Source organism: Passer domesticus, chromosome 18, assembly GCF_036417665.1.
Source record: "Passer domesticus isolate bPasDom1 chromosome 18, bPasDom1.hap1, whole genome shotgun sequence".
NCBI classification, from domain to species: Eukaryota; Metazoa; Chordata; class Aves; order Passeriformes; family Passeridae; genus Passer; species Passer domesticus.
The window spans coordinates 3,484,369-3,511,361 of NC_087491.1; the positions used below are offsets into that span (position 1 = coordinate 3,484,369).

General features: G+C 45.8%; 1 protein-coding gene across 2 annotated transcripts in view; it reads left to right on the top strand.

Annotated features, from left to right (window-relative positions):
- Positions 1-26,993, top strand: part of PNPLA7 (patatin like phospholipase domain containing 7) — a 137,894-nt gene that overhangs the window by 30,299 nt on the left and 80,602 nt on the right. For both annotated transcript variants that reach the window (XM_064394089.1, XM_064394090.1), the window contains exons 14-19: positions 3,048-3,148; positions 4,122-4,268; positions 8,464-8,541; positions 9,766-9,971; positions 15,868-15,999; positions 17,356-17,479. In XM_064394089.1, the coding sequence (XP_064250159.1) occupies positions 3,048-3,148; positions 4,122-4,268; positions 8,464-8,541; positions 9,766-9,971; positions 15,868-15,999; positions 17,356-17,479 (788 nt within the window). The remainder of the gene's footprint in view (positions 1-3,047; positions 3,149-4,121; positions 4,269-8,463; positions 8,542-9,765; positions 9,972-15,867; positions 16,000-17,355; positions 17,480-26,993) is intronic.

Sequence of the window (26,993 nt, forward strand, 5' to 3'; positions counted from 1 at the left end):
ATGGACTCATGAAATGGATTATTTGGATTTGTCAGGCCATGCTTTATTTGTGAGAAGTCCTTTCCAGGAAGGAATGTAAAACTTGTATCAGCTGTAGGTTGCCAGTCATTATTTATAAATCGGTTTTTTATTTTTGTGGTCTGCTTTTTACAAATACTGACCTGGAAGTCAAGGGCACAAAAACCCTCTTGAATGATAAACCTGCACCTTAAAATCTGGAATGAAAGTGTTGCTCACTGTGACCTTGACAGACATCTTATCTTTTCCTCCATCTTTGTGCACAGGGTTGATAAAGTTTTAGTTCCATCAAGCTGGCAGCTTGACGAATTCTCATTCCTTCCCTTTCCCAAGGCAGGAGTGCTGCCAGGGAGTGTGGCATTTGCCATGGTTCGTGCAGTGCCCATCCCAGCAGTGTGTGAGGCACTGTGTGTTCCTCAGGCAGGATCCATCCCTCTCCTTGCCCAGCTCCTCCTGCTCTCCTGGCTCGTCCTGCAGCAGCTCCAGGGATCCCTGTGGCACCAGGGAGGGCTCCTGCTTTGGGCAGACAGCAGCTCTCATGCTTAAAATGCCTCCTTGTGCTCCTCTCCCTGGGTTTCTAGGGTGCAGGGCTGGGGAGGAGATGCTTTCCCTGCCTGCAGGGCCAGAATCTGAGTGTTTGGGTTGAAAATGCTCTTGGTGAGCTGGGGCTCAGGAGTTTGGCTCACCCTGGGATTTGGGGGGGCAGGGAGATGGACAGGGAGTCAGATCAGCTCATATGGAGCTGCTCTTTCTACTGTCCCAGTTTATGTTTATAGCTGATTTAGGGTCTTTAATGCTGCAGTGTGCAGGAAATTCACTTAATAGCACTGACAGCTTTGCTGTTTATTTTTATTTTTTAATGTTATGGCTTGTAAGTGCTGATGAAAATCAACTTTGGGTCAATTTGTTGGGTTTCTTTCAGAGGCTGATCATTAAATGACTTTATTATGATCCCAGTGGAAGATTTGATTGTTTATATTTGTAGATCACAGAATTCTGGCTAAGGTTGGAAAAGACCTTTAAGATCTTCAAGTCCAGCTGCCAGGCCAGCACCCCGTGTTCACCACTAAACCCTGTCCCCAAGTGTCACACCCACGTGTCCTTTGAACACTTCAGGGCTGGTGACTCCACCCCTGCCCTGGGCAGCCTGTGCCTGTGTTTTACAACCCTTTCCATGAAAATATTTTTCCTGATATCTAATCTAAACCTCCCCTGGCAGAACTCAAGGCCATTTCCTCAAGATGACATGGGAGGAGTACTCTGAGGTAGATCTGAATATTTGTGGCATTGGGATTCTTCCCTTGGCCCAGCTAGGGTGGGAGATAGGAGTGAAGCTCCTTCAGAAATAAAAACTGTTTTTGAAATTCAGTTTATGGAATTCAGCCCTTCATGGTAGGGTGGTATTGTCACATGGTCACAGACCACAGTGGTGTAAATTCTGGTTCCAAAAGCCAAATTCCCAAAGCTTGGGGCAATCCTGGGCAAATTCAGGTGTGTGTCTCTTGGGAGGGACAGGTGGGGAAAGAATTCAGAGTTGAAAATTGGAATTTATTAGGTGACAGAATTTACCACTTAGGAGAGACAATTGCTCTTCCAAAGGGCCCAGCTTATTCCTGAGCAGCAATTTGTATTTATAAAAGCAAAAGTGTAAGAACAATGTAGTGACTGAAGGTAAAAGGTATAATGAAGGAAATGTAAACTTTTCTGAATAGTCTATTTTGGAGATCTATTTGGCATAGAAATAAGATTGAAATTATTATAGTTTTATTTGTTAAAGGAAATTGCAATTTCTGCATGATTCTTAAACTCATCTGTAAATCTTCAGGCTGTGGGAATCCTGTTCAAAGTTTTCAAGTAGGAGGAGTTTCCCAGTTGTGTTTTCATTATTGATTAGCTCAGAGAAGTTCCTGGAAAGTGGATGGGACAGCCAAGGACCCAGTTTAATTAAGATGTATTAAAACTGGCAAGTAAGGAATGGAAGTTGTATTGACTTCAAATTCATGAATTAAATAAGTGAGAACTATAAGGGAATTTCTTATGTAACTTTCAGCACCACAGTTTGGACAAGTTGTAGAAAAGATTTGATATTATTGGGGGCAAAATGCTTTGTGTGGAGAGACTTAGAAATTGCTGATCATAATTTTCTCCGTATGAAATGGCAATTTATTGGGTGCAAAAAATTTCTTTAGTTTGGTGAAAAAAATATTACTAAGAATAATTTCCTGAAAACAGTGAGGAAAATTTGGTGGATTTGCCTTTTTTTGGCTTCTACTACTAGTACTAGTACTATTATTATTACTATTAATAATAATAATAATAATATTGTAATAACTGTCTGATATTCTTCCTGTGTCCCTCTGCTTGAGCAGAGCCTGGTTCTGGGGGATAAAAGGTAACCTGGATTGATAATAAAAGGACAGTTACATCCTGGCCACTGTGACTTCCAAGGATGTGGAATTGAATAGAAAATATGCTTAATTTTTCCAAAAAGCCTTTTAAAATAAATAAGATTTGTTCAGCAGATCCCACCTTTTGTACAAACCCATCACCATCCCGAAGGAGCAGCAGATGAGCTCAGAGGGTGAGCTGCTCTCACAAATGAGGAAATTGGCCCCTGAAACTTAATGTAAACCCTGTGAAGGATTTCAAGGACTTTAGAGTATTGAAAATCAGATGCAGCAGCTGAAATGAACCATCAGCAGCAACACCTCAGGCAGTTTTGCAGAAAGCCATAAAAAACACCTCAGAGTTTGAAGTCATCAGAGTTCCCTCTCTCCAGTGCTCTGCCAATTCCCAGTGCACAAAAAGCCCCACAACAAATCTCCAGATAATGTCTGTACCCTGTACCAAGTGGGTGTGGGAGTTCTGGGGTGTGTTGTACACCCAGGCTCACATGGGAGGATCTCTAGTTCCAGGTCAGAAGGAGCTGGGGAATAACAGGAACGTGAAGGTGCAGAGTTGCTCCCCTTGGTGTTTCTGAGGAGCTGCAGTGCAGGAGGTGCTCACAGCAGGGTTTTTGTTGCTTGCAGACAATTCCAGCGCTGCCAAGTCCGACATGGACATGGCCTACGAGAGGGCCAGGGTGCACCTGGCGCCCGAGGACGCCGCCGGCAGCCCCGCCGTGGCCAAGGTGGGTCTGCTCCTCCCAGAGCCAGCCTGCTCCCTGCCCTCCTGCCCTTCCTCACCTCCTTGGGCCTGCAGGCCTGTAAAGGTTTGCTTCCTGCCTGCCAAACGCTGCCCTTGGGGCTGGCTGTGAGTTGGGATATTTGGATGTGCAGAATCCCCAAATGGTGTGGGTTGGAAGGGGCCTCTGGAGCCCGGCTGGTCCCATCCCCCTGCCATGGCCAGGGACACCTTCCCTACCCCACCCAACCTGGCCTTGAATGTTTTTTGGGTTATTGTTTTTAACTTAGGGGTGTTTCAGTAGATGTTAGTGGCTGTCAAGTCATTTTATTGCACACCTTGAAATTCTATGGAGATTCCCTTGGTGAGCAATGGGAAACCACTGCTGCAACTTCTCATGTATTTTCTTCCCCTGACTCATGAAATGGATTATTTGGATTTGTCAGACCATGCTTTGTGAGAGGTCCTTTCCAGGAAGGAATTAAAAACTTGTATCAGCTGTAGGTTTCCCGTCATTATTTATAAATCTGTTTTTTATTTTTGTGGTCTGCTTTTTACAAATACTGACCTGGAAGTCAAGAGCACTAAACCCCTTTTGAATGATAAACCTGCACCTTAAAATCTGGAACGAAGGTGTTGCTCACTGTGACCTTGACAGACATTTTATCTTTTCCTCCATCTTTGTGCACAGGGTTGATAAAGTTTTAGTTCCATCAAGCTGGCAACAGCCCAGTTTGTGAAGTCTCTCATTCCTTCCCTTTCAAGCTGTGATGAGTAACTTTGTTTGATTCGAGTGTCAGGCTGTGCAGAAAAATACAGGGATAATGAAGTTAGGAAGCTTTTCTTTTTTGCAACCTAGATTTCTTTTTTTTCAGACCACCAGTTGTGGTGGGTAGAGAATGCAGACGATAAAGGCCAATTTTGGTCGGTGCCAATTTTGATGTTTAACCTGATCCTTGATGTGTTTCTTCTCTTTGCAGTCGATATTGAAGAAGACAGTGACAGTGACAGAAACTCCTTCAGCAGTTTTCCATTACAGTGCTGTGCAGGACTCCTGTAACAGCAAACACATTGATGCCATCATGGAAGCAGCAAAGAAAGACCTCTCAGCCCTGATGAAACTTGATGTGAGTTATTGCAAGGGGAACTGGCTTTGCTTCTGCTTTTCATTTCATTCTGCCAGGAGCTGAAAAGTGGATTTGTCTCCTCAGTGTGCTGGAGATGGGCTGGATGTTTTTTTCAACAGCCTGTTGAAGTCATTAGAAGGGTTGAAATAAATTTGAATTATTTTGCCATTTCAGCAGACCAGGCTGGAATGCAGTGCATGAATCTCCCCTCTGTGTGCACCTGGCCCTGCAAGCAGCACATGTGCAATTCCTGCCACCTCACCCTGTGCTGCCACTGAGTGTGGGAAGTTATCTAAAGGTCCAGGTGGTTGCTGAACCCATGAATCCTGGTGGCACTGCATCCCAGGGAGTTGTTTGGGTTTGGAATTGTCCCTGTACTTTCCCAGGGGCACTGGCAGCATCTCCCAGGTGGGTCCTGTGCCTGATCCCTGCTGAGCCCCTTGGTGTTGTAAGAAGGACTGAAAATTGTTTTCATCATTCCAGCTGCATTTCATTACAGAGGTGTGTCTGTTCATGTGGATAATCACAGTTTGGGAAAGCTCAGCATCTGTCTCAGTCAGCCACAGACATCCCTGGTTTGTTCCAGCCTGTTCTGCAATAATTCCAGGCTGCTGCTGCTGCCAGAGGCTGGGCACAGCTGCTGCACCTCCTCCCTGCCTTCAGAGCTGTCACCAAACAACACTTGCTAGAATTTAAAAAGATTTTACTTCTAGATTTTAGCATTCCCTCCTGACTTGCAAAATTGTTCCCCTTGGAGCTTCAAAATCCCTGTCAGGGTCTTTCAGCTCCCACTTGTGAGGCTCGAGGTGTCTGTTCCACATCATCTCTGATCTGAGGTCTCTCATGCTGCAGGAGCCTTACCTGTCTCATTATGTTAATTTTCAGGGTTTTTTTCAGCCATTTATATCCTCATGAAAGGCTACAGACTTTTTAAGAATAAATTCTTGTTGCAGGAGGAGTAAAGTAGGACTTCATCTCTTCTGTTCTTGATCCAACTATCAGATCTTAAGCAAAAATGCCAAGATTACTGAAGCTCCTGATTACAGCACTTTGCTTTTAGTCTAGAATAAATTTCTCAGTAATTACCAAGTAGCAGTTTGGAGATAAAGTTGATTTCAACAGTGTCCTTAAATTGTAGCACCTAATAGGCAGAGTTTGTAGCATGAAGATCTAAATACTGGTGAAATAAGGCAGGATTTTCAAGCACCTTTGTTTTTCACAAGCAAATCAGATTCTGGGAGGATGTGGCCAAATGCCAGAAATGTCATTGAAAGCTCAATTTTTTTTCCATGTAGTAATAGCAAAAGTTGATTTTTCTACAGGCAATGCAAGAAGACTCTTGCTGTGTTCAAAATATTTGTGTTCAATGCTGCTTACATGAAAGAAAATGAATTCTTCTAAGGTTTTCTCTTAAAAAAATGAGATCTTTCTGAGCTGGATGGAAGCATTTAAAATTGTTATTTTTCAGAGCAGCCAATCAGAGTGAATAAAATTGAGATGTTTTGATGAGAGATGGTAGCTTTGGGGTTTTTTGGTTGGGTTTTTTTTTTTTTTCATGTGACAGAGAGAGAAGGTAAATATCTCTAGAAAGAGAGGCATTATTTCAAATAGCCTTTAGGTGTCTGACTTCAGAATTAAAATTTGCTTTTTTTTTTCTTTTGTTTTAAGTAACTTGAATTCCTTAGATCTCTGTCATGAATGGTTTTCAATCTCCTACAGTTTTTGTGTGTTTTCAGCTTTATCTATGATGGGGAGGGTTAAGCAGTGTTGCAGGGCATCTCTTCTTTGTATGTTACAAGGGAATTTCCTTTGACAAAAATGTTATTTGTCCCAGATAATGATTGCTTTATTTAAATTGTTTATAACTGGTTTGTGTTTTCACTTCGTACCATAAACCCCTGCTAATTTGTTACCCAGAAATAACCTCTGTTGTTTCTTATATTTGCTATTGCAACCAACTTTGTTGAGTTTCCTGCGCAATCATTTATTACAGTCCTGCAAAGAAAGAAACCTGCTGGGAAATGGAGCTTTTTGGGGCAATTATTTCCCTTATTTTCCCTAAAAGCTCCTGGCTGGGGGGCTCAGTGCAGGTTTTTAGCTACACCCTGTAGCTGTGCAGTGCTGAATTTGGGTTTGCTGGTCTCACCACTGGAGAGGGACAGGAGGGGTTCCATTTGTCAGCTCTGTTACTGCTTCATGGGGCAGTGATAGCCCAGCAAGGGAGGATTCCAAGGTCTGCCTGGAGGTCACTCAGTCCCTGCCATGCCTCAGGCAGAATCAGATACTGCTAAGTCATTTCTGGCAGGTTTTTGGCTGAGCTGTTCTTAAAGATCTCCAATGCTGAGGCTTTCACAGCTCTGAGTACAATCTATCCCAGTACTTAAGTAGTCTTAGACATGAAGAAAATCTTGGCAGCAATTTTTCTTTTTTTTTGAGCTGATGCAGCCTGAAAATGCTCTTGATAAGTAGAGCTCATGGGGGAGCCTGAATTCCCCTGCTGAGAGGTACTTTCAGAGTTACAACTTTGGCTTTAAGAATAGATAATACTATACATCCATAAACGTCTAAATATAGAAAAAACATTATAGAAATTAGTGAGTGGAACTGAAATATTTTGACAGGTGCTTGTCAGGTTCTCTGCATTGGATATGTTCCCATGAAACATATTGGCTTTAATAAAACTATTTTTGATGAAAATATGTTCTTTTTATCAGCAGTAGGTGTAAAGAGTAATTGTGATTATTTCACTTGCACTATTTCTTTTCACCCCAGAATAGAAAAATTCTAGCCTGGCAGAACAATTACACTGGTGGAGTGTTTACATCTCTGCTGTGCTGGTTTCCTGCTGGAATGGAGTTGATGACTGGGGTCACATTGTGCTCTGCTCTTATGCTCAATTGGTTCTTCTGTGAGTGCAGCTTTTAGTGCTTCTGCCTCTGAGGCAGAGCCTGGGCACAGCCAAACACCCAGGGAAGCTGTGAGAGCCAGGAGTGTGCTGCCTCTTTTCAGCCTCACCTGTGCACTCATAACTGGGCCTTGTTTTCTGCCCCAGCCCTTTCAGGGATGGTGATAAAATGTTGAATTTCTGGAGATTTATGAGAAGGCTGGAGAGGGACTGTGGGCATGGAGTGACAGGACAAGGAGGAATGGCCTTAAGCTGAAGGACATTAAATATTAGGAATATATTCTTTATTTGCAGCATTATGAGACCCTGGCAGCTGTGGCTGCCCCTGGGTCCCTGGCAGTGTCCCAGGCCAGGCTGGATGGGGCTTGGAGCAGCCTGGGGCAGTGGAAGGTGTTCCTGCCTGGACTGGATGAGCTTTAAGGTCCCTTTAAAACCAAACCAGATTGTGACTGTGTGATTTGCTGGTTTGAGTGAAAGGTACGCCAAAGCAAAGTGGCCTGGAGCATTAGGGTTTGATCCTGACTGCACACAGAACCCCAAATTGTGTGGGCAGCTCTTTGAGATGGAAAGAAAAGTCTCTCCTGTTTGGGTGTCTGTTATGCACTCAGGGTTGTGGTGGTGAAAGCAACGTTTGGAAATTTTAAGCTCAGCCAGCTCATCTCCTTGACATTGCAAGGCATTGGGGTCCAAACTGAGGGTGGCTTTTGGGAAGATGCTTTCCCCCCTGTGCTTTTCAGCTGGGGTGAAATTCCCTCTTTTCTCTGCCTGAGCACAGGAGATGATGAGCTTGGGGAAGCTTTTGTTGTACAGTGTGTATGAAAATGTGCTCTGCAGGTACAGCACAGCTGAGCTGTGTGCCCAGGGCTGGGCTGGGGCAAAGCCAGTGTTGGATTATCCTGTCCAGTTACTCCATGATGTAGAGAATCTCCTCTAGTTTCACCTTCCTTTGAAAGTAACTCGATGTTTCATGGTTTTCCTGCCAGCTGATGCAAATCTCTTTTCATTAAAGGCCCTTTAAATAGTCTGTGGGGGAGAACTGATGAATAGAAAATCCTTAAGAATCCAAGTGTGATGAATTAAAATTGATCATACCTTTTTTTCTCTTCTGGAAGGAGTATTGGCTGGGTAGAGAATTATAAAAATTATAAAAATCGTATTTTAAAGAGACTCAGGTACTTGTAACATAGTCTTAACTGTTATTCTTACTTTCTTTGGGTGGTTCCTCACATTCTGGGACCCTTACCTGTGCACAGAGCAGTAAATTGTACCTCCCACCCCTTTCTTCTCCAGAATCCTGCGTTGCTGAACGGCAAAGTGACACTGCATCAGGTCACTGCTGGCACTGTGCTGTCCAGGCAGGGAGATCAGGTGAGTCTGGCTCAGTCTGTGCCCTCCTGGAGGTGTTTATACACATCAATGGCAAATAAAACATTCCCACCTGTCTTGTGGCGAGCACCCCATGTGTGAGGACACGAGGCTTGACTCTGTTTTGCTCAGAAGGCTGATTTATTATGTTATATAATATACTAAAATACTACATTAAAACTATACTAAAAGAACAGAGAGAGAAGACAGATCAGAAGGCTACCAAGACCAAGAATAGAATCGAATAGAATGCATAACAAAATCCTGTGACTGCTCACAGCCTTGGCCCAGGTGGCTGTGATTGGTCACTAATTGAAAACAATCAACAAGGACCAATGACAGATGAACCTGTTGCATTCCACAGCAGCAGAGAGTTATTGTTTACATTTCTTTCCTGAGGCTCTCAGCTCCTCAGGACAGGAAAAATCCTAGGAAAGGATTTTTCATAAAATATCATGGCTACGTACCTGTCCCCACCCAAGCCACCTCTTCTGGAGGTGAACCCCCCAGCTCTGGGCCTTCCTGCTGCCAGGGCTGGAGCTGCACCACAGCCAGGGTGGGACTCTGGTGCCTGGGTGTTGTCAGCTCTGATGGACCTCGTGGGAAGGTGTGGAGTCATCCTTCATCCTTCCTCAGGGGCTGTGGGGCTGGGAAGCCTTTTCTCACACCCTGCACTTTGGGTTTTTATGATGCCACTCAGCTGCAGTAAAGCCCTTATAGAAAACCAATCCAGCATTATTCATTGATAGCAAAGTGTGTTCAGGATATAACAAGCTTCATTTATAATAATCCTGTGTAAATAGAGGAGCTTAAGCAAAGCAGATGATGGGCAGCTCTAGTTCCACTGCTGAGTTCTGCTCTGCTGACCTGCCATGCCCCTCATCCTGCAGCTGTGATTCCCCATTTTCTCCTCCTCTCCTAATTCTATTGTTATTCCTTGATATCTCAAGATGCAGCCTTCATTTTTCATAACCACCCAAAGAGAAATGCATTTTTCAATATTGTGCCTGCTTAGTTTTAAATATTCATACCCTGCTTTTAATAATTCACTATTGTGTCTTATTTTACCACCTAATTGTTCAAAAGCTATGGGGGAGCTTTCTGGGAAACAGATTGGTCATGATAGCTCTGTCACTGGGATAATAGCTTTTAAAATCTGGGGGGGATTTTTTATTGAGCTCTTTTTTTTTTGTTTTGTTTTGTTTTTTTCCTTCCCATTTGCTCCAGGATGTCAATGTTTGCTTTGTGGTCTCGGGGATGCTCCATGTGTACCAGAGGAAGATTGACTCTGAGGAGGACACCTGCCTCTTCATCACCCACCCCGGGGAGCTCGTGGGGCAGCTCGCCGTGCTCACTGGGGAGCCCCTCATCTTCACCATCAAGGCCAACAGAGACTGCAGCTTCCTCTCCATCTCCAAGTCCCATTTCTATGAGTGAGTTCTGCCATTCAAACATACATGGATCTGGGATTTTTTAAAGTCTTTTTTAGATTTTTTTTATGATTCTTTTGTACAAAGGACCAGCATAGTGACTGTCGCCCTGTGCTGGGTGCTGGTGGGGGGACACTCATCAAATCCTGGGGTTAATTTTGGGCCCCTCACTGCAAGAAGGACATTGAGGGGCTGGAGCATGTCCAGGGAAGGGGCTGGAGCACCAGGAGAGGCTCAGCCTTTAGAAAAGGAGGCTCTGGGGGGACCTTGTGGCTCTGCACAGCTCCTGACAGGAGGGGACAGCCGGGGGGTCGGGCTGTGCTCCCAGGGAACAGGGACAGGAGGAGGGGAGGTTCAGGTTGGATTTTTGGGAAAATTTCTTCACTGGAAGAGTGGCTGGACATCTGAACAGGGTGCTCTGGCATTGTGGAGTCACTGTCCCTGGAGGTGTTCAGAAAACGTGTGAATGCCTAAGATGTGGCAATTTGTGATATGGTTTTTTGGGCCTGGGGGTATTCATTTAAAGCCTGGACCTGATGACCTTGGAGGTCTTTTCCAACTGTAATGATGCCATAATTTTAAATCCCAGTGCTGGATGTCTGTGTTGCTGGAGGTGCATCCCACAGCAAGCCATGTTTTTATGGGGTGGGTTTAGGTGTGTGGGTGAGCTGTTGTTCCTCTGTCAGGTGGTTTAACTCCAGGAAGGACCAATTCAGGGAACATGGCAATATTAAATGGCTTAGAAAAAAAATCTTGATCAAGGCCTATAGAGCACTTAACCCAGTGGGGTGGCAATTATGGCCCAAGTTTCATATACTTCATAATTCAAATTAAAAAGTCTGCCCAGATCCTGCACTTTGCTGGGTTAATTGCTGCTTTGCCAGGCCCTTTGTCTTGGATTAATTATTCCTTCTTGCTGGAAAACCTCCCCAGTTCTGTTCCCAGACAGAGCCAGGGAGTTGAGTGTGTTATGAGTGATTGTTGTGGGTGTAGCTGTGGGGTTTTAATGCTCACTAATAGAACAGGTTAAAGAATAATTCCCCTGTGCAAGACAGGTTCCTTCCTGGACCTTGGAAGTAGCACCTGACTTGGGACTTAATGCTTAAAGGGGAATATAGGCCATTAAAAATGCAATATGATGGCTGTGGTTAGCCTTGCTGCCAGTAATAATGATTAATACCCTTGATTTATTCTGTGATCTTGTCATTTAGAGTTAGAATTAGTTCACACACACAATTTTGTTCAATGCACAATTTCCTTTCCTAATCTCCTTCTCCAGCTTCTGGAATGTGCCATGAATCCTGAGTTACACACAGGACTTGTAGAGGGTGGTTGTGTTTTGTAGGCCACTGTGATGCCCATCTCTGCACAACTTCCTGCTTTCTAAACAATTGTAGCTGTTTGTATTCCTGACCAGCTCTACCCCAGAATCCTCATCGTGGGATTTTGGTTTTCCCACCCCAGGCAGGAGGCTGTGGCTGTGGAGCTGAACCTGCTGTGCTCAGCAGGTGCTTGTTTATGAGCTGTGTTTCTCCCAGGCTCTGAGGTGGTTGTCAATTCTTTGGCCTAATTTCTGAGAGATGCTTCCCACTTGTGCCATTCCATGTGATTCCAGGCTATTTCTCCTAAACAGCCACTTTTTCTCTCTGGCTTTTCCTGCTGTTGTTTTCCTGCTTGTTTCTGGCTTCAAATTTCATTATGTTGTCTCAGCCAGCCAGGCAGATTCCACCTATTCCTCCTTTTTTTTTTCCTTTTTTTCCCTTGTTTTTTTTTTGTTACTCAGGGCTGGATTCTCTTTCATTTACTGAAACTCATTTTCCTGAGATTTCTCTTCTCTCTCAAGGACTGAATTACCTCCTGTTAATTCCAGCTTACCTTTCTGCTTCCATTAACCCCTTACCAGCCAGGGATCAAGACCCATCACTCTGTCACCTCATCATTATTTTTGGGTCCTTTCCAAATCTTTCTTTTTCTCCTTTAATGTTATCTGTTCTCTCCATTTTACAAGCTCTGTGATATTCCAGCATTTCATCTTCACAATTTGTCCTGAAGCCCAGGCTTTATGGCACTTCTGACTCCTGGGCCCATATTTAAAAGTGACATTGGAAAAGGGTTTGAAAAGCATCAGGTTTCTTCTACTGATTCATTTTTGCTTTGAATTCTATGAGAAAGAATTTACATTAAAATGGCAAAAAGAACTACATCCTATTTTATTAACAAGTTTTTCTATGTTCATAGTTCCACAATGTTCAGCTTTCTCCTTTGCCTGGAATCTCACAGGAATTATTTTTGTCTTAATTTGTTCATTTTTATCTTGGCTTACAAACTAGGTGAAATTTGACAAGAACTCCTGTTATTCTCCAAAATTTCATTCTTCTTTTCCTGTCACATGTGTTTTCTCTTTTCCTCTCTGCTGCCCTGGAACACTCTGTGTTTTTTCTCAATAATTAATGAGAGGGTGAAGCAGAAATCCCGTGGTCAATGGTTGTCATGAGGCAAAGAGCACAGCAATGGAAGGAGCTCAGGATGGAAAATTGAGTGTTGGATTAAATCCTTCCCATGAAACTCCAGGGCAGGAGCCTTTTTTGTGCTGCTGCCATGAGTAAAAGGCTGCTGTAGATGCAGAGTGCAGGTCCAGGGGTGGCACAGGCTGGTGCTGTGAATCCAGGGGTGATTCCATGGAATGTGCCTGCAGTGCTCTTGGCATGCAACTCCTGGAGAACGGGAAATCAAGTTGTCACCAGGATCTCCTGGGGGAATAAATTCAGGATCTGTGCTGCCAGTGGCTCTCTCACATTTTCTGCTTCTGTAAATTTCACACTTTGGAGGCTTAATCATATGCACTTGCCAGAGAAGCAGGAAAGCTTTGATTTTTATTTGGTCTTGCCAGCTAAGCTGAAAATCCCATCGCAGCCACATCCCCAAGAATATCTGCAGAAGCTCCAGACTTTCACAGAAACTACTTAGACCTTATTGTTACACTTGGTGAGCTTTCTAGTAAAGAATCCTCAAAGTCCCTTCAGAAACCTCTGTAGTGCAGAGCTTTGGATTTTAATTTTCCCAGTACCAGACATGTGCCAAACAGAAGAGCAAGGATGTAAATGCCCACGTGAGAGGAAGAAAACTGGGCTGAGAGTGGGGAAAGAAAAAAACCTCTTTTCCCTTCTGCATAAGGGTGGGTCTCACCTTCTGTGTTAATTCTCTTGTAGAAGCTGCATGGGACTGAGGGACATGAGAAAACTCCAGGTGGAAATAAAAGAAGCCTGTTAGTTTGCATTTTGAATGCATTAAGTATTAAGATATATATTATGAGGGAGGAAAAGAGTAAATGGCTTTTATTGACAGCAGCAGACAGCCTGTGTGGAAGAGACTTTGAGGGCTAAATAAGCAAGTGGAGTAAAACCAATGAGCTAAACCATCCAGGATTTTTAGGGGCTTTATTTGACTTTTGAATCTGCTGAGAAGGGGGATAGGGCTGGGTGTTTTCCATGTGTCTGTTGGTACCTTGGTTGGGATGGCATGGAAAAATCAGGACCAGAGAAGAGAGTCAGGAAAGAAAAGCTGTTCTGCTTTTTGGTAAGGGTATTTGCTGCTGGATTGTTAAGTGTTGTAAATGTCAGAGCTAGTGTTCAGTTTAATTTACCATGTAGACATTGAAGTGCAGGTGTGTGAGTGGGGTGGGTTCAACATGAAATAGGGATATGTGCCTGTGGATCTCTGCTCTTTCAATTCCAGGGCTTTTGACTGAAATTTTAGGCTTTGTTATTGTAAAAATTGTAACTGGAGCTGTGAGTAAGGAGAGCAGTATCCATGGGAAGCTCCCTGTGTGCTGCACTGTCCCACAGTCTCTGGCAGCTCTGGGGCTCTGGCTGCAGCAGTGGCACTAATGAGGAGAGTTCTGGTGCTGGAGACACTTCAGGGCAGGTTCTGTGCCCATCCAGGCAGTGCAGAGCTCCTGGGCAGTCTGCTTTTCTTGTCACAGTCTTGGATTGTGGATCTCTTCTTGGGCTTTCTGTGATTCTGCCAGGTTGCAGTGGTCCACAGGAGCTGTAATCCAGTTAGGGAACAAGGAATATCAGTGCTCCTTCCATTCTTTCTCTCTTCCTCAGTTATTTAGGGGTGAGGTTAGATACACAGCTGACATGATTTGTGCTTAGAGAGAGCACGAAAATGAGATTTTTCTTACCAATCTGGCACCTTCCTTGTGAAGGGAACGTGGATGCAGGAAACTTAACAAGGAGCCTCAGGAGGTTTCAGCAGGGCTGGAGCTGCCCCTGGGCCAGGAGAACCCCCAGCACCAATCCAGGCTGGGATGAGCAGCTGGAGCAGCCCTGGAGAGGGACCTGGGGGTGCTGGGGGTGAGAGCTGGAGCTGCCCCAGCCCTGAACCCCTGCCCTGGGCTGAGCCCAGCGTGGGCAGCAGGGCAGGGGGGATTGTGCCCCTGTGCCCTGGGCTCAGGTGAGACCCCACCTGCAGAGCTGCCCCAGCCCTGGCCCAGCACAGGGAGGAGCTGGAGCTGCTGCAGAGATCCAGAGGAGGCACCAGGGGATCAGAGGATGGAGCAGCTCTGCTGGGAGGAGAGGCTGGCACAGCTGGGATTGTTCACCTGGAGAGGAGAAGCTTTGGGGTGACCTCAGTGTGGCCTTGCAGGGCCTGAAGGGGCTGGCAAGAAACCTGGAGAGACAATTTACAGGGGTCTGGAGTGCCAGAACCCAGGGAATGGCTCCCACTGCCAGAGGGCAGGGATGGATGGGATATTGGGAATTAGGGATTGTTCCCTGGGAGGGTGGGCAGGCCCTGGCACAGGGTGCCCAGAGCAGCTGTGGCTGCCCCTGGATCCCTGGCAGTGCCCAAGGCCAGGTTGGACAGGGCTTGGAGCAGCTTGGAGGACCCTGCTTGTCCATGAGCAGGTTTCATGCAGCTCCCTCACCTTTCTGTGTGCATTTCTCATGCTGGGGCTGCATGCACAAATCGACTTCTTTGTGAGTTGTTATTTCTTTTTTGTGAAATAACTATTTTTTAGTAGTCTGCCCTTGATGCTGCATAGGAACAGGAAAGACAAGCTGCCCTAACAGGCAGAACAACCTGACATGTGTGTGATCCATTCACCCCTGGGAGTGCTTCAGGAGGTGTTTGAGTGCTCACTCCCACAGTGACAGGGTGAAGTAATCTTCAGTCTAAAATGAAGGAGAAATTAGACATTCCTGAGCAATTCCCAGGTGTCTGTGAGAGTGATTTTTGATAGGCCTCACAGTCACTGTGGAGTTTGAGGTTGTCCTGGCAGAACCTTCTCAGTTTTTCAGTTTGAGGAACATACTGAATTACATGGTGTCTTTATTATTAGAGACTTTTAAGCATTACTAAAAACATGCAGTGTGAAGATGGGGAGCTTTATTAGAAGATATTGCAGCTCTTTGTGGTCCTTGCAAGAGAGAAAAGGGAATATTTGAAATGCAGAGCAGGTGTTTTATTTTTAAGCACCTCAGACTTTACATATAAAAAGATTCTGGTGTGATATGTGGGGGAAACTGAGCATGAGCAAGAGGCTGAGATGAGCAGAGCAGCAGGGAGGGAAGATCCTGAGGACAGGATGAACATTTTCCTGAGTCACAAGAGACCTGTGTGAGGGGAAATGAGGAGGGTGGCTCATACACAAGAGCTCACATGGCTCCTGTCCATCCTGCTGCACTGGCAGAAGGGAATTGGGCAGACAGCAGGACTGGCATCCTGCTTGTGGGACAGTGCCAGCTCTGGGGCCATTTGGGTTGGGCTGGGGTGGAAGCTGGGCACCCCGTGTTTGGTCAGAGTCCCTGGTGAGCGTGGTGGTGGCAGGGCTGGGAACCCCTGCCCAGCTGTTCCTGTTGTGGGGACGTTCAATGACACTTTGGTTTTCCCTCAGGATCATGAGGGAGCAGCCCAGTGTGGTGCTGGGGGTGGCCCACACTGTTGTGAAGAGAATGTCCCCCTTTGTCAGGCAAATTGACTTTGCCCTGGACTGGATGGAGGTCGAGGCTGGACGAGCTGTTTACAGGTGAGGTGTGGACAAAATTGTGTGTTTGTTGAAATTTTCCTGCTTCATGAGCTGTGCTCTCTTGGGGATGTGTAAATTGAGAACCTCAGGCTGTATTTATCAGCTATTCCATTGGGTTTATTGGTTTGCCTATTTTGAGATTGTTTTGTTTCTGCAGTAGCTTCAACATTGCTTCAGTCTCTTGTCTCTACATGTTGCTAAATTATTTTATACTATTCCTCATCTTTCTGTTGTCTTGGCAAGCTTTTTAAGTGATATAATTGATTAAGACACAGTTCCATGTTCTGGTGGTAGTTTCTGCATTGTTGAGGGCATGAAGATCTGTTGCTCAGAGGTTTTCAGCCTTTCTGAAACAAACAGCAAAACTCAAAGGTAATTCAGTTAGGCTTATTCAGCAGTAAATTGAAAATAGGAATTTTGTGTTTAAGGGGCAAAAGTTATCTTGGGAAAATATAGTTCTATGGATATGTACTAGGATGCAATTGAGCTGTTATGTGGTTGCTGCAATAATGAGAGAGTAACAGTCTAATTAGAACATGATCTGTATAATTGCAATTTTTATAACCATACCTGCAGCACCAATGCCAATGGAAGTTTTGGATTACTCTGTCCTAGCTGTCAGTATCTTGTTAAAATCTTCTGGAATTCCTTGCATTTGTTTTAACTCCACCATCAGAAGTGTGGCATTCCCAGCAGCACTCCTAATTGTGCCAGCAAAAAAGTTCTTGGTAGACAAAGATGTGTGCACCAGATCCATTTGGGGGTCTTGCTCTTTGACCTGCAGAATTCCTCTGCACATCCACGTTGACCTTGCAGTGGGAACAAGCTCCTGAGTAGCCAGCAGTGAGCCTGTGGTGTCCCCTGGGGCCTGCTCACACCCTGGTCATCCCCTACACTGGCCTGGGTTGGAAATTACCTTAAAACTCATCCAGTGCCTCTGTCCCAGGCTGCTCCAACCCCATCCAGCCTGGCCTTGGGCACTGCCAGGGATCCAGGGGCAGCCACAGCTGCTCTGGGCACCCTGTGCCAGGGCCCACCCACCCTCCCAGGGAACAGTTCCTAATTCCCAATATCCCATCTAACTCGACTCTCTTTCAGTTTGAAGCCATTCCCCCTTGTCCTGTCACTCCTTATCTCAGCTGCCTGTGCACAGCCTGTACATTTACACATTAAACCCATTTCCAGTCACCTTTTAACAAGCTCCTGCTCCGTTTCTCATTTGCTCATTAAATACCAATTAAACACTTCCCTGGCGTCTTCCACGCCAGGCAGAGAAAAACCACCAACTTATTCCAAGATGCATTTGCTGAGCAGGGACCGTTCTTGAATGTTGTTTCCTGGTTGTCTCCCCTGCAGGCAGGGGGACAAGTCTGACTGCACGTACATCGTGCTGAACGGCCGCCTGCGCTCCGTGCTGCGCATGGACGACGGCAAGAAGCACCTGACCGGGGAGTACGGCCGGGGGGACCTCATCGGAGTGGTGAGAGGGGCCCTGTCCTCCCCTGGAAGGGGGGTTTGCTCCCGCCAGCACGCTCAGCCCTGCTCCCATCCCTTGGGCATCTTCAGGGCTTCCGAAGTTGAAAATGTGGGAAATTCCTTTCGGCCTGGGAGGTTTTTGCAGTGGTTGGCGAGTGTTGCCATCTTATTGCAAAGGTTTTGTACCCTCTCAGTGATAGCTCAGGGGCAGCTCCTCACAGCACTGACTCCTTCTTCTCAGCACAGCCAACAAACTCCATCTCACACCTCCACCAGCCAACCTGCTCTTTTATAATACCCCTCTTAATTGGATCCAGCTGTGGCCTATTAAGGGCAGGCTTGTTCTTAATGCTTGATAATTAGCACAGCTGTAACTCCTTAGGGGTGAGATTACCTTCACCACTATCTCTATTCTCCTACCTTCTATCTATCCACAGGCGAGCGGGGTTGTTAGGGTTGGTTTGAGAAGAAAGATAAATGCAAAAAGAAGTTGTGTCCTGCCCAGTGCTCCTCTGGGCCATGGGTTACTTTCATTTCCTTTCTTATTCCAGCCTGTGAAATCAGGCTGGAGTAATTGCAGGAATGTGCACTAACTGGGGATTTGAATAAATTTAGTGCCATAGGAGGAGTCAGTTTGGATGAGCCCTGCCCTGGAAGTGTCTAGTCCAACCTCCTCAGAGTTAGCAGAGCTGACTTCAAAGCTTTGTCAGGTTTTTCAGGGAATGTGTAATTATTATAGCTATTAAAGCAACTGTTCATTTCAGAATTGTAGTATTTATCCATGTTTAATTTCTCTCTTATGTTCATTTTCTGTTTTTCAGACCTAGTTTTGTTTCTCAGACCTAACAGCAGAAATAGGAGTCATAAACATGTGTGGCTTGTTTGATTTTTATATGTAAAATCAGAAGATTTCTGAAGTTCTGAGCTTGTTGTTCAGGCCCTTTTCTGCTTTCTGAGCTGAAAACTAAGCACTGAAAATGTATCTGTTTATAGGCAGAATTAGCATAGCTCTGAAGCCATGTGAATTGGGATTAGTTCTATGGGAAGAAATTCCTTTTTATAGGAATGAAGAGGAAGGAGGAGTCTGAGGCTTCCCTTAGAGAACTGATTTTGTCTGTGGGGTCCATGAGGCAGTTCTGGTGGTGCTCCCAGCAGAGACAGGGCTGGGCTGGGCTGCTGCGTGCCCCATATTTGATACTTCCACGTGCACAGGATTTAGGGATCTCTTCCCACACTCAGTGCTGCTCTGGCTGAGGGGTTGTGTTGGCTTGGGATTGTGTTTGGAGAAGCAGGCCCATGCTGGAATGTGCTTCTAACACAAATTTTATTTGGTTATTTTCTTTCTTTGGGATACTTCATTAAAGGTAAAAGGACACGGTTTGACAGGAACTAAAGCTGACATATTTTGTGACTAACCACAATGGTGTGAGGCCTTTTGGTATGTGAAGAAGGGATTGTCAGTGTCACATCCAGGCATTTTCCTGCTTTCCTCTGCCTGTGGTTCTGCAGCTTTTCACTGTCAAGCTCCTGGAGTTTTGCAGAGTTCCCAGGTTAAAAACAGACCTGTTCTACTTTCTGAGAGCAGTTTTGAGTGACAGGACAGCATATGGTGCTCAGAGGGTGGCAAGGCCCTGGCACAGGGTGCCCAGAGAAGCTGTGGCTGCTCCTGGATCCCTGGCCAGGTTGCTCATTGGGGCTTGGAGCAGCCTGGGACAGTGGGAGGTGTCCCTGCCTGTGGCAGGGGTGGCACTGGATGAGCTTTAAGGTCCTTTCACACCCAAGCTTTTTTACAATTCAGTGTTTTTTTGAAATGGCCTAAACACCACCTCTCTGTGCTGCTTTTCCAGGCTGCCCAGCTGTTTATCTGGGCAGGAAGGAGGAGGTGGGTTGGTGGAAGGACTGGGCTGTGTTTGCTGTAGCAGAGCCTTGTTTGCAGTGAGTGCCCAGGCAGGGATACAGAAATACCCGTGCAGTTTATGCCTAAAGCACAAGTCACTGTTTTGGATCCACGTTATGACATGAATCACGTTGGAGACTTCAGTGACTCTGTGGACGTTGTCATCTCCTTCCTGCCCACAGCTCCCAGCCCCACTGACTCACTCTGCCATTTGTTGGAAGTGTCTCCATGCTCTGGCTGCCTTTTGCAAACATGGGGGAGGATCTGTGAAGAATGCCAGCATTATTTCAGAGGGCATTAGCAAAGCGATATTTTTGCTTTTAAAAAGTTTTGTTTATCCCCTTCTGCGGAATCTGTTATAAACCTTTAAAAACCTGCTGAAGGGTTGGGGTTTTTATCCCTGACATTAACATAATTGGGGTTCTGGGTGCTTGCAGGGAATGAAAGCAGCAGTTGGTGCTGGTAATTGATTTTTTGGTGAACTGGTGGCTTGATCCTCACTGAACGCCTCCGAGACCCTCCCGTGTCACCCCTGATTGTGAGCACTGAGCAAACACGAGTCTTGCAGTCGATGGTTTTTTGTTTACTGCCTCTGTGTCAGAACTTTTCAAATGCCACGTGTCATTTGCATAAGAGATGAGGCTCTGCTGTTCCTGCTTGCAGGAGCAAAGCAGTGCAGGATGAAGGGTTTCAGACAAGATGTTAATTTTCAAGCGTGTGTGTGCGCTCCCGGGGCTCAACTTGTGGCTCAAACTGTTTTGTTCCCTGCACTGATTCAATGGCATCTGTTCCTGAGGTCTGTCGATGCAGGGGGAGAAGAGCAGATTAGAAACTGAAGTTTCCTTCCCTGTGGAGTTCCTTGAGGAACTGACAAGGACAGTTCTGTCAGGGGAAAAGGATCCTGACTCTCAGGGAGACTTTTTGGAGGGGCACTGGCTGCTGTTCACCCTATTGATGGGCAACTCCAGTCACTGCATCTGGTCAAAACTCAATTTAGAAACTTCCATGTAATTTTTAAAGGACAATGATGAATCTGTTAAATAATTCCCTCCCTGCTGGAATACAGTTGACATAAGTCTTGCTTTCTAGAGACTAAGATTTGACTCATTTAGGGGAAATCTTTTAATTTGGTGGTCCATTGCTATAGATGCACTTAGGGAAAAATGTTGAAATGTGTATTTTATCTACCAACTGAAGGGTCACGTTTCTTATATTATTATAATTTCTGCCATGCCCTGGGTGATCCCAGAGGAGACAGCTATGTGTTGATGGAGTGGAAGGGCCTCTCTTCACCCAGCTACTTGTTTAAAATACTTATCTTAGTCTCTCAGTTCTTTCCTTGATATTTCTGCTTTAGTTTTGATCTTGATTAACCACTGGAAATTGTAGTTTTTACTCTTGTTCTCTTGATCTCATTAGCACTTTGCTGTGTGTGAGAGAGGATTCCTTTTAATTTGATTTTTGTGCAGGTGTTTTGTAGCAAGTGTTGGCCCAGGCTCTGAGGTTCTGTTCTTCCTGGCAGAAAGAAGAGACTGAGACTGGGGCAATTATCCCCTGGTTTATTCCAAACTGCAGGGCAGGTTGTCAGAGCAGAGGGTCACAACTCCAAACCTGTGTTGAGGTGGGTGTTTGCTTCTTGCACTGTTGGGAGGACAGCAGGGGGTGAGGAGAGGGCAACAAACCCATCAGAGCCATTCCTCAGAGTAATCTGCTGCTGGATTGAAGTTGTTTGTGCACTGCCTGTGCCCTTCAAACAGCTGCAGGTGATGGAACCTTCAGTGCAGTGAGGGTTTTGTGCCAGGCCACGCTTTGTCTGCATTGAGTTCTGGAGCATGGCCGTGGTGGTGGGAGATGCCTGGATGCCAGGCAGGTCTCAGGGGCCTCAGAGTTAACTCCAGATATTTTCCAGAGCTGGGCTTTCAGATGGTGTAAGCTGGGTTTACTGGTAACCCCTCTGGGACACTGTTGTGTGCAGGGTCTGACACAAAACCAGTCAAAAATACCTGCTGAGGGGGGAAGCTGCAGCCAAGTTTTGATTAACTCAGCACCTTTTCTGCTTCTCTTTAGCAACCAGAAAGTCCCTCTTATCAGGAGGGCTGCACACCCCTCTGCACTCTGCCTTTTGAGTGCAGAAAGTGCTGAACAAGTGCAGAAAGGCATTTGTGCACTGACTCTTGGAACAGGGAGAAATTGCAGAAAAGAACCCTCAGCTGCCAGTGCTGCAGCACACGGGTCCTGCTGGGCAGGAAATCATGTTTTATGTTCTTAAAAATAAGACATTTTAAATATTTTCAGATGTTAAGCTGTTTATCTAATTAAGACAGCTAAATGTCCATGGCTTTTTTTCTCTCTAAAAAGTTGAAACCCAAGAAGAATCTGTAAATGGCTTATGATTTCCTCAGGGGATTGGAGCATTGTCCTTTGGAAATGTAACACTGTTAGAAATCTTTAATTGCTGTGTAATCCTCAAAGGAATCACACAAAGGGAACTATCAGGATTACGCTTGTCAGGCTTTTGTTCTTTATCAGTATTAATGTTATCAAGCAGCTCCAAAGCCAGCTGAATGTCACTGCACCCTCCACATTAAGGCTGCTTTGCTCTGCCGTTTTTAAACATGTGAATTTTTTTGCCAGTTCTCTGTATTTTTGTGATTTTTGTCAAGCCATGACTACTGCATTTGCTGAAGCTGTAAGATACTACAAAGCTATTTCAGGTGAATTCAGATTATTGCCACCTCAGGCACACTGTAGTTGAGGGAATTGGTGGTGGGTGAGGTTCAGGAGCAGAGCTGGAAGACATGGTCCAGGAAGGGATTGTTCTTTTTCATCTTTTCCTCTCTCTCTTGGTAATGCATTTCTAAAAATTATTATTTTCCTAGCAGCACCTTAGGTGTGAACTCATATTTAAAACATCCAACAAAAGCAAAGACAAAAAAATCCAAACCATCCATTGAAACCCACAAACAGCAAGCCCCCAGGATTTGCCAGCCCCAAAGGGAGGCAGAGGGAGCCTGAGGAATGAGTTCACATTTGCACCACTGAATTAGTGTCACAATGAGATGAGAAGCTGTGTCCTGATTTCCAAGTCCATCTCGAGAGTGTTTTTGTTAAACTCAAATGGCAGAGGGCTTGATGTGCTTGATGGCCTGGACCACGTTATTTTTTGAGAGTATGGGGAACTCTGATGAGAGGTAGTAATGGAAATTGTGACCTGCTGGGTTCCAGACAGGTGATTTCATGCACTGGACTGTCATTCCTTAAGATATTGGGTATCCCCTTCTGCTTCCAGCTGAACTCTTCTGTGATAATTGCAGCTATCAGCTCACTCTTGATACACATCCTAATCCCCTACAGGACAGCTTTTTACTTCCCTTGCCTCCTTCTCCTTCTCCATTCCATTTGGAGGGATGCCACATAGAACTGGGCTGGCTGGGAATGGCAAAGGCTGATATTACATCCCCTTGAACCCTGGGAAATGCACAAGGCTGTTGAAAATTTTTGTTTTCCTTGATAGAACCTTTTTTTTCTTTTTTTTTTTATTTAATGATGCTTACAAAAAAAAAAAAGCCACTGAGAGAGAGATAAAAGTGATCCTTGTCATCACCACCAGAATGCTTGGATGGCACTGAGTGGTGGGAGCACAGTGCAGTGGAGGTGGCAGGAAGGATTTTTGGAGGGGTGACTTAGCATTGGAGGGTGGGGAAGGGGCCATGATAAAAGTTCCAGCCAGCTTTGGGACTCTTTGTGAAGCTGAGTTGAAAGGAATTGGATCTCTCCCTTCTAGGAAGTATCTGAGCAGCTCATCATGGGTTGTTCTCTCTTTTTCTGTTCTGGAAGTTCAGGAATCATTCATCCAAAGAGGAGCAGCCTGCCCAGGGCACTGCACTTGCAGATCCTCTTCCAACAGCCCGGAGAAATGTGATTGTTTTGTTGGGTGTTTGGTGTGGTGTCTCAGGTGGCTTCTGACAGGACTTTTGGTGGTGTTTTGGACTGTAATGTTGGGTTTAGGGCAGCACAACATGCATGAAACTTCAAGTCTCTCCTATAGCCACACATGTACAAGGAGTAAAACTGAAATACAGGAGGCTGGGCTTTTACCAATTCCCTTCCTAGCTTTAATCTTCCCCCTTTTGTCTCTTAACAATGTTCACAGCTGCAACAGGATTGTCATTGTACTGCTGCAAAGTGTAGGCTCAGTCCTTTGGGGAGAATCTGGGGGATGACTCCCTTTGCCCTAATTACAAAACATAGCAAGCTCAGCCTTGTTCCATTTTTACCTGTATTTTAGATCTGCTCTTGCATATAGCCATGTACATATGCACAAGACTTCCATGCATGAGTGTGTGTAAATCTTTCATGGCTTTTTAATACGTTTCTTTATTAAAAATTGAGAGAGGGAGGTGTGGATTCTTCTTTGCACACAGCAGAAGGGCTGGATGTCCTCAGTCACGGGGTTAGCTTGGCACACAGGAGATTGCAGAAGGTGGTTGTTAGAACAACTTTGAAGAGTACATGGTGTTCTGAGTTCATCCACTGGCACTGCTCCCACAAATAGCATCCATTTGCAGTTTGTCTGGTTGCTCTTCCCACTCATTCACTGCTTCCAGCAGTGTCTCCTCCTTTGTCCTTTTCTGATACAAACAAGTTGATATTTCAGGTCCTTCTGAGCTGGGGCTGGAGCAAACACTGTTGGGATGAGCATCCTCTGCTGCTCCAGGTGCAAATGAGCTTGGAGAAGGGTGTGAGGGCAGTGTGTTCAAGCCAAAAAAAATATCAATGTTCCATGTAGGGTTTGGTTGCCCTTTGTGTAACATTGGTGGTGTTGCCTCACTGGATTCAGTTGCAGCAGCAGCAGCTCCTGCCCTGGTCTGGACACTGCAGTGACAATCCACAGGTGGCTCTTCTGTGCTCTTCCAGTGCTGTGCTGGCCTTGAATACAGGTGTGCTACCTGGCAGCTGCCTCACTGCCTGTCCCTTCCCCAGAGCCCTCTGAGCTGGCAGCAGATGTCAGTGTTGATGTTTCTTCTCTGTATCCCTCCTTTGAGTCCCCTCTGTGCTGGCCCTTCCCCAGCACCCTGGGCTGAGCTTTGGCCTGCTTTGGGGTGGATGTTTCAGGGTGGAGTGAGAGTTCTGGCAGATGATCTCTCCAGTGTCTGTGCACCCCCAGTGTTACCCAGTTGTGTCCCTGTGAGGACAGGTCCTGCCTGCTCCCTTGGTGCTCCTGGTGGGAGCCAAGCCTGTGCTGAAGAGAAGTCAATACAAGTATCAGGGTAATTACCAGACAGTGATTGTGGCTGTCATGGAGGAGAGTTTGGAAAATGAAGAGTTTCATAGAATTCACAGAATCACTGGGTTGGAAGAGACCTTCAAGACCATCGAGTCCAGCCCAGCCCCAACCTCTCAACTCAACCCTGGCACCCAGTGCCACATCCAGGCTTTGTTAAACACACCCAGGGATGGGGACTGCACCACCTCCCCAGGCAGCCATTCCAGAACTTTGTCACTCTTTCTATAAAAAACTTCTTCCTGATATCCAGCCTGTATTTCCCTTGGTGCAGCTTGAGGCTGTGTGCTCTGGTTGTGTCAGTGCCTGCAGAAAGAGCCCAGCCCCAGCTGAGCAGAGGCACCTTTCAGGAGCTGTGCAGAGTGAGGAGGGCACCCCTGAGTCTCCTTTTCTCCAGGCTGAGCACCCCCAGCTCCCTCAGTGGCTCCTCTCAGGGTTTGTGTTCCCAGCCCCTCTCCAGCCTCGCTGCCTCCTCTGGATGCTCTCGAGTGTCCCAAGGTCCTTCCCAAACTGTGGGGCCAGAGCTGGACACAGTTTCAGCTGCATAATTTAATAATCCTTGGGGTCTAGACCTGCTTCCCAGAGTCTCCTCCTACCTGGTATTTTCTTGTGTGCTCTAACACAAGGCCCTGAAGGAGGGTTCCCCTGGTGAGGAAAGATTGCTGCTTTTTGTGAGCTGGCAGCAAGGAAAAATCAATGGGAGAGGAAGAAATATGATGTGTGAGAAGATGACAGATTCTTGGTTGGAATAGTGGCCATAATGAAAAGGGACTGAAGACAGTGTGTTACAAAATGGATGGGATGGGAAGAACCAGTGGTGTAAATGTGCTCCTAGCCAGAGGCTGGGGAGAGCAGGCCTGTGGCTCTGAACATTTGCACTGGATGTGTCTCATCATGCACTGGATCTGCTTGAAATCTCACTTGAAAAGAAATAATCTCCACAAGAAACTGCTTGGAAATAATCTGCATTTTTAGCGGCTGCTGACTGCGAGAAAAGTCACCCAACAGTTTGTTAAATTTGTCTGGAGAAGCAACATTTTCCTGCCAGCAAATCGCCTGCCCTACACCAGCCCCAGTTTGCTCCAGGAAGTCTCAGAGATGCTGAAGCCTGAGCAGCCAAAGAACTGGGGCTGTGCACACACCAAAAGTTAAGCAAATAAACTGATTTCTTGAATGCAGCTCAGAAAGGAATTTGTACTTAGAGCAACTGGCAGAATATGCCACTTGCTGGTTTTCACTTCCCAACTCTGTAATTTGGAAAGCTGTAAAGAACTGTTAGGAATGACTGTTGGAAATGAAGTCAAAGGAGGTCGTGAGAGTATAAATTGCTTTTCCCCTCCCTGTAGAAGATTTACAGCAACACTTTTTCTTCAGAAACAACTTGTAAGGCAGGGTTGTGAATCATGTGCATCGTATGGGATGGAGGCAGCAAAACCTGGTTTTGTCACTGTTTAACACTGAGCTAAGAGAACGTGTGGGAATCATGGAGTTCCAGACTGGTTTGGCTTTAAAAGGACCTTAAAACTCATCCAGTTCTATCCCTCTGCCCCTTCCACTCGATTGCTCAAAACTCCTCCCTGTCAGAATTCACTGGAACAGTACAAAGAGCACAGGTCTATTTTTAGTGGCTTTTTTAGGGGGGCTGGGGTGTTTTTATTTGTGTTGTGTTAGGAGCATCAGAACCACAGCAGTGCAGGAGGGCTCTCACCCATGGCCATATCATGATAAGTTGTAAGAATCACAGGGTGTGTAACACTGGAAATGGTTCTGTGCCCTCTGATTCACATTATTCCAGCATTTGAGACACTGTTCCTGTGCAATTCCCCCAAATTAGAGGGAGTGCAGTGAAGGCAGTGATGGATAACAGATTTATGAGGGTGGGCTGGAGATACAGAGGAATTTTGAGGATGAGGAGCCAAGGGGTTGACATTGGAGACAGGGGAGTGGTGAAGGGAACATTCAGCATTTTTGTAGGGCTGCTAAAACAAAGCACAGCAGGATTTCAGAGAGATGGAGTTCCAAGTGAAATTAGCACTGCAGTGTGGGCTTGCTGAGTTTATTGCATGAGAGAAAACCAAACAGCATCAGATAATGAGGAGGTAAAGAGAAGAGCAGCCAGTCCATGCTGAGCAAGGCTGTGGTGGGCTCAGCAGCCAGGGAACTCCAAAAAAAGCAGAAGATTCTTGGAGGGAGAGAGGAACAACGATGGCAAATGCAGGAAACTGAGAGAGAAGCCCAGAAATGGGCAGTGAGGTGGAACTTACTTGGAGGCTTGTTAGGAAGGAGGAGGAAGAGTGGATGTGACATGAGAAGAACAGAGAGGTACAGCTGCCTCGA